This window comes from Lotus japonicus, chromosome 6, assembly GCF_012489685.1.
Source record: "Lotus japonicus ecotype B-129 chromosome 6, LjGifu_v1.2".
NCBI lineage: Eukaryota > Viridiplantae > Streptophyta > Magnoliopsida > Fabales > Fabaceae > Lotus > Lotus japonicus.
The window spans coordinates 305,590-313,693 of NC_080046.1; the positions used below are offsets into that span (position 1 = coordinate 305,590).

General features: G+C 40.4%; 1 protein-coding gene across 1 annotated transcript; it reads right to left on the reverse strand.

Annotated features, from left to right (window-relative positions):
- Positions 1-3,232: 3,232 nt before the first annotated feature.
- On the reverse strand, positions 3,233-6,505 carry LOC130723430 (serine/threonine receptor-like kinase NFP). Its single transcript, XM_057574477.1, has 2 exons — positions 5,195-6,505; positions 3,233-4,134 (listed from the first exon to the last, which is right to left on the reverse strand). Exons 1-2 carry the CDS (start codon positions 6,365-6,367, stop codon positions 3,394-3,396), a joined length of 1,914 nt encoding a protein of 637 aa, XP_057430460.1. The 5' UTR covers positions 6,368-6,505; the 3' UTR covers positions 3,233-3,393.
- Positions 6,506-8,104: the final 1,599 nt, after the last annotated feature.

Here is an 8,104-nt window from a genome sequence, read left to right on the forward strand (position 1 = left end):
CGTTTGATCTTCATGGATTTCTCGAGATATTTTCTTACGAAGTTTTGTTATAGCATCTAGAATGGACTCCGGTTTCGGTGGACAGCCCGGCAAATAAACATCCACAGGAATTAGTTTATCTACCCCCCGAACAGTACTATAAGAATCTGTACTGAACATCCCTCCTGTAATTGTGCAGGCTCCCATAGCAATAACATATTTTGGTTCGGGCATTTGTTCATATAATCGAACTAAAGAAGGAGCCATTTTCATGGTTACCGTGCCCGCTGTTAAAATTAGGTCTGCTTGCCTGGGACTAGATCGCGGTACCAATCCATAACGATCAAAGTCGAATCGTGATCCTATTAATGAAGCAAATTCAATGAAGCAACAACCGGTACCATAGAGAAGCGGCCGTTTACCGAAGCCAACAGTGGGCGCCAAAAAAAATCTTGCAAGGGCCTAAGGATTCTAGATCTAGGGTTTTGCGTTGTTGTTATGTGTAAAAGAAAGAACTTGTCTTATTGAATGAGGGGTCTAGCCTTTTATAGTGGGGTTAAACTATAGCCCTGTGCTATTGCAAAAATGGGCCTTACATAAGCTTAATGGGCCTTACGTCAGGTCTGGCATAAACCATGACGTCTCTCCCTGAGCCCTTAAGGAGGACCCGCCTAGTGGCCTAAAGACCCCTGTGTGAGGGGCGGTGGTGCAAGCTTCGGGATGCGGCACCCTAGCCAGTCCAATATGCATATTCTGCATGCTTTCATTTCAAAAATAAAAACTACTTTTTTACAAAGCTTAAAACGGTTTAGTATGTTTAATTCCGTATTAGTCACTGTGGTAATACTTTGATGAAAATTGAGATGTTACAAATAAATTGTTCAAATTCAACCACAAAACACAAAAGCACCAGATTTTGATCAAAAACCCTAAAAACTCAATACCATGTGAAAAAATGTAAAGAGATAGGGCAAGGAAGATTGTGCCATAAATTTATACTAGTTCACCTCAAATAGTTCAGTAAGAGGCTACATCCAGTCCTCAAATTGTAGATGAGATTCCACTATGATAAGAAACAAAAGACTTACACCAAGCAATCTTTGAATCCTATCCAAACCCAACAAGAACCCTACTTGCCCTTCACCACCAAACCCTATGGTGGACAATTCAACCCACGAATTGATCAATAGAGAAGAAGAAGTTCATAGACAATGAAGGTAATTAAATCCAACATGTAAGAGAGAAAACCCAATATGAAGAACACTTTGACCTCTTGTGGAAATATCCTCCCAAATCTAAATATTAGAAGAATGTGTGTTGTTCTCTTGAGTTAATAGATGGAGAAAACCCTTATACACTAGTTGAGAAACCCTCACATAATCATATTTAGAATTAGATATGAGCCAAGTTTTTTTTTGATAAGCAGATATGAGCCAAGTGAGTGAGGGAAGTGTTTAACTTTAAAAACGCAGGTTGGATTCCCTAAGTGAAAACCCCAGCCCAGTAATCTGTTACGGAAAACTGGAAATGCTGATTTCTCTATGAAAACCCTTTCAAAACACTTTTTAAGCCCATTTTCCTACGGTTTATAATGCTTTTAATTATAAAAACATTTCATCTTAGTTAATTTAGACACATATTAATGCTTTGGGAAAGCATATAGAGAACTTAAGTGTTCTTCCTAAAATGAATAACCAAACTAGAAAGCTATAAAATCTAACTATTACTATCTTCTAACTTGAGGTCTTCACTTCTATTTCTTTTTTGTGGAGCATTGTTGGAATCATCAAAACCATGCCCAAAATTGTAGAAGCAAGACTTCTTCTTCACATATATAACCACATAAAAGTGATCATGACCAATGAAAATTAATTTCCAGAGATGAAACAAAACACACACTTGAAAGCTTATCTGGTTTCAATATTTACAAAAACTCCAAGATCTTTTTGCAATAGACTTAATTCCACTTTGGGCCCCTGATCTTTCACAAATGAGCGATCGGGGCCCCCCGTGTTTAAACGTAGCGGTCAGGCACCCCAACGTTTCAAAAACGTGCGATCGGGGCCCTTCTGTTATGTTCCGTTAGTTTGACCAAACGAAGCAGTGATGTGGATTTTCTTTTTCATTTTAAGATTAAATTTTTCACCCAAAAATCCCCCCTAATTCAGAAACACGCTTCCCCCCAATTTTTTACCCTAATTTCACCCTAATTTAGCAAGAGAAAGAGAAGAGGAGAAGAGGGTGAGTCGCCGGAAATCGCCTCCGGCGGCGGCGCACGGCGGTTCACGGCGGAGGTCGTCGGAATCAAAAATTTCTTTGTGGGTTTTGTTGCGGACGAGGAGAGGAGCACAGCGGTGGTGTTGGTTTGTCGAGATCGTGAGCGGTTCGCCGTAGATCGGACTTTGAAGGCGGCGGTCCTAGGTTTTCATGGTGGTGATGGCTTCCACGTGGTGACCATGGTGGCTGCCCTTTAGGTTCGCGCGAGGATGATGAGGAGGTGATGGTGTGACCGGCGGTGGCTCTCATGGAAGAAGAAGAAGAAGAAGGAGGCGCAGTGATGGTGGGCGGTGGCTCTCATGGAAGAAGAAGAAGAAGAAGAAGAAGAAGAAGAAGGAGGCCCAGTGATGGTGGTGTGGCCAGCGGCGAGCTCGCGTGAGGAAGCTCGCGGCGGTGGTGGCTTGGCCGAAGAGCAGTGGCGGCGACCATGAAGAAGAAGATGAAGTGAGAAAAATGGAGAAGAATGGAGAAGAAAGTGAGAAAGGGAGAGATGTCGAGATTGAGAGAGAATCTGGGGGGGGGGGGAATTTTTGGGTAAAAAAATAATATTAAAATGAAAAAGAAAATCCACGTCACTAGTTCCGTTAGTCAAACTAACGACACTTAACAGAAGGGCTTGAAACGCACGTTTTTGAAACGTTGGGGTGCCTGACCACTACGTTTAAACACGGGGGGCCCCGATCGCTCATTTTTGAAAGATCAGGGGCCCAAAGTGGAATTAAGCCTTTGCAATAAGCAAAGATGGGAGAACTTAGTGCCAAGGCTCTTTCTCCGGTTGAGTTATTATATAGTAAAATTGGCCAAATCAGTATTAAAAGTGTTATGATATGGTTGCAATTTGCAAAACATTGTGGCTCATTACTATATTAAGGTTTTGATTCATTCACACTTTTTTTTCATTTCATTTTCATTTATTTTCTCTTCCTATCTCTCTTATTATTGCATCACATCATCTATCATATGTACCAAAAAGAAATCACATCAACTATCATATCTCTCATTTATTTGTTTCTCTATTAAGTGGAAGTGTTTGTGAGGTTCGAAGAAACACTTTTTGATTATATTGTACACTGCCTAATGGGTCTTAAGAAAGAAAGAAAAAAAAGGCTAACTAATGGGTCAATCTCACAACCTGGTTCACCTTGCCATCACCCGTGGCGAACCTATACCTTCATCTGAGACGTCAAAGCCAATATCTTCACTTTTACTGAGTGCATACACAATATCCACTATGCTGGGCCTCTTTGTTGGGTCTCTATGCAAACAAGCAATTGCAACCGCAACAACCCCCATCAAACTTTCCATTGAGCATGTCTCTCTTAACACACCCTTATCCAACCATTCCCTCAATCTTCTACCCTTCTCTACCTCATTACCCACTTCAAACGTTCTAATTGCACTTGCCCACAGCAGATTCCCCTCCTCATCAATGGCTTCCTTCCCAGAAACCAGTTCAAGCAACACGACTCCGAAAGAGAACACGTCCATCTTCGTCGAGACCACACCATCAGCGAGATACTCAGGGGCTATGTAGCCCTGTGTCCCCACAATGTGCATTGTGATTGCATTCATTCCTGATTTCGCGAGCCCGAAATTTGCAATCTTGGCTCTCATGTTGGCGTCCAACAGAATGTTGCTGCTCTTTATGTCTTTGTGTACCACGCGAGGCCTCGTGTGCTCGTGGATGTATTGGAGGCCGTTGGCAATGTCGATGGCGATTCGCAGCCTTGTTTTCCAGCTCAGCTTTTCATTCCTGCAGTCCTGGTGCAGCCAGGAGTAGAGAGATCCATTCTCCACGTATTCGTAGACTAGAAAGCAATTTGATTCTTCTGGGTCTGTGCAAAATCCCTCCAGCTTCACCAGATTCCCATGGTTTACCTTCAACATACAAAATGAAATCAAATCGTGTTGCTTAGTCATGAATATAGAAGCAATTTAATTATTTGTTTACTTCTATGGGATTACTTCTATAAGTTTTTTGTTTCTGTGTATTATTAGTCTTCAAATTGAAACATGCCAAGAGGGGAGCAGAGTCTTTTGTCTTTCCTTCTGCCTTTAACCTCTTCAAACTTGACGCTTTAATGCTTGAAAAATGCTAACAAGACACCTTTTAACATACTTTCTTCAATACACACTAGAACATTTGGTACACCTATTTTACATAGTATCATTTTAAATTAACTCAGATCCAGAATACAAGACAAACATTTTTTTATTGAATAACCAGTAGCAGCAATACCATCATCATCAACCACTGTTATTTTATTCCTCTTGATACTTTTTCAAAAGTTCATGTACAAATATAATTTCTTATGTTATTTCATTAGATTGTGACTAATGATAGAATAATTATGTATATCTAAGGCATCTTCAGGTTTATTCCCTTGGCTTGATTAGTACTAATAAATAATAAGGGGAAGAGGGTGATGTCTTCCAAATCCAAACACATAACATACAGTTTAGTTGACTGCTCATCAGACAAGTCACTTCACTTAAACTCATCTGATTACTCCTCAACAATAAGATATTAACTTTCACCATATATTCTATTCAATTGAAGGTTTTTTCCGTTTCTGTTCCGCACCCGTACCTTATGAACTCTTTCAAATTTCAATCTGCTATTACACATGTAATTCAGAATCTTCTACTCTTCCTGAGTTAATTTTGTTAACCAAATAAAGAAACTGGACATTGATTTTTTCTACTCCAGGCAGAATAACACTATAAAGATAGCATTTTTAACAGCATATACAATAGCATCCAGGTTGTCTAGATCACCGAAGACTAATATTAGGTAAAATTATCCTAGTTTAGGTGGTTCAATAATATTTTGACATGTGTCAGAGGTTAGAATTTCTTAAGACCCATCATAATATTTACCCCGGTGATTTAGAGAACTCCACAATCATGACTAGTGTGAGAGATCAGAGTTAGTTACCTTCTGCAAGATCTTGAGCTCATCATAAGCATTCCACCTCATCTTCTTGATTGCATAGATCTCCCCATCAATGGATCCTCTGTAAACAGACCCCTGAATCAAACAATTTTCACTAAACCCACCAGTGGCCTCCATCAGCTCCTCAATCCCAAAAACCCTGTACTTGTCCAAGCAATCAGACACACTAGCAATCAACTTGGCATCCGCCATACTCTCTTTCCCTCTTCCTCCTCCTCCTCCCAAATACAAATTCCCCTGCTTCTTCTGTTTTCCCTCATCTCTCCTCCCCACCCACAAGCAGACCCACAACCCACTCACCAAAATCAACAACAACCCTGTAATTCCCAACCCAACCGCCAACCCTCTAACAGTCCCTGATCTATCAGTTCGAGGAGGAGGCGGAGGAGGAGGAGCAGAGGGAGCAACCGCCGTGGGCTGCGACAGAACGGGCAACCGAGTCACCGGGATAAAAATGGTGTCATAAACATGAAGAGCGTCATCACCACCACCGTTCGCATCGATTATGGACTGTTCCCGTGCTCCGAATCTTGAAGCAATGGAAGAGATGTTGTCAGAGGGTTGAACAACGTAGGAGATCATGTAATTGGATATGGTTTTGTTGGGGCACTTGCAGAAAACAGGGAAGACAACGTTGTCACCGATTTGGAGGTTGGTAGGGAGGAGGGTGGGGTTGACGACCTCGACAGAAGGGTAGGTGGTGAGGTTCTGAAAGTGGGTGGAGGAGACGATGAAGAAGGTGTCGTTGGGTTTGATGGTGTAGGAGATGTTGGCGTAGGAGATGGAGCCGAAGGTGGTGTTGACGGAGTTGCAGGAGCAGGACAATGGAACAAAGAGGGGTTGGTCGGGGAGTAAAGATGAGGAAGGGGAGGAGATGTTGCTGGGTTTAGCGATCATGAGGCGGCTGACGGAGAAGAGGTCGCCGATGGTGGCGAGGTCGAGGAAGTTGGGGGAATTGGCACGGTAGAAAGCATAGGCTGAACATGGGTAGTTGCTGCTGCTCTTGCTGCAGCTGAAGCCTGTGTTGTTTACTTGTCTCGGTGTCTGAGCATCAAGCACAGGGAAGTGAAGGAGGAGGAGTGACAGCAGCAGTGAGAGAACACAACAACACCAGTGATGATGATGAGGAAGAGGAGGAGGATTGCAACTTGTCATTTTTTCTTGTTTTTACTTTCCACAATTTTGGCCTCAATGATCCATCACAAACAAGTTTATTATGTTGTTGAAGGAATTATTACTTCAAATTGTCAAGGCGGCTGTGAGGTCTAATTCACTCGTCAACTTTCTAGTCAAATCAAATGCATTATTCTGTTCTTTATTAAGGGTATGAATTTCTAATTTTCCCACCTTAACGTCATGTGTAGAGCAAGGTGGGTGGGCCCATTTGGAAGGTGTATCGGAATCCTCTTAATTGAAAATTCTATCAAATTTGTGTTTTTCTTTGTTCCTTAAATATATGTTTTAGGTCCTCTAATTTCATGCTTCTTTGGTTTATGTCCCTTTATTTAATTTTATTTTAAAAACCCTTAATTTGAAAATAATAGTGAGCTTTAAGCCCCTGTCAACATGTTCCGTCTAAAAGATGCTGATTCAGTCAACATATGTTTTACGTGGATTATTGATGTATCATCAAGGCATCACATGAGGGAGGTATGTTGGAAATGCATATTTAAAAATTGGCTTAAATATGTTTTAGACGACTTTTGGCTTGGGAATTGTTATTCATGTTACTCATACATCTATTCATGTCACCACTAATCTCGTGAAATTCAAAAACACATTTACTTATATTTTCGATCGCACTTTAAAAGTGTGTGACTGACGCAGTTACAAAGTGCAACAGTAACACAGTTTCAACCTTCGCACTTTGAAACTCTGTTACTGTCGCACTTTGAAATTGCAACAATAAGGCACCAGCCACTTTGATTGTAACTTATGCAAATTTTGAAATTACCAATATTCAAACCTCTCAATTACCAATTAAAACAAATGTTAAACACTATATTGGTCATTATTTCTTAAGCTAAATTAAATGTTATATATTGGGGTGCATTTCTCTTTTTCTCACACAATTCTTCTGTTTCTTGCTAAATCAAATGACTTTTTCTTCTTTTCTCTTGTTCCTTCTTCTGCTTTCTTCTTCCTTGAGTAAAAATGCTTGGAGTTCACGAGATTTCATCCCCAACATTAGCCTGTTTGACAAATCAGATGTTGGCTATTCATATTCAAATTTGCAAGCAGGCTAATGTACGTGTTGAGTATCCTTGTTTAGATTAATGAAACAAGCTAAAATTGATAAGTAGATCAGCTTTAGAAAGAGTATTTGATAGAATGTCGGGCCTATAAATATGATGAGTGTACGGTCTGATCAGTCACCAGATCAAATACCCTCTCAATTTGATGATCTGGAGTAACAATCTCAAGAGTTGAAGAGTTAGTAAGATTTTTCAAACAGGCTAAAATGTGTTTTCTTGATTGTGATTTTGTTTTGATGATTAATAAATTCCTCTTGTATCATGTTTGAGTTAATAAGTTGATAATATTATCACAATTATGTTCTATAACACACATCTTTGAAGCATTTCTAAGTGCGAGAGTAACGCACTCTAAAGTGTGAGAGTAGCGCACTCTAATGTGAGAGTCTAACACACTCCACAGTGCGAGCATAAGGCACTTTAGATTGCGAGTGTAACACACTCTAAAGTGCGAGAGTAAGCAATTTGTTGCTGAACAAATCAAACTAAACAAATCCATACACAAGTGTGTCTCAACATGGACCACAATTAAAGAATAGTTGTTAGTGCCTGAAGAGGCATGATAAAAGAATACTTCTAAGTACCTGAAGAGGCATGGTAAAAGAATACTTGTTAGTGTCTGAAAAGGCATGAGAAA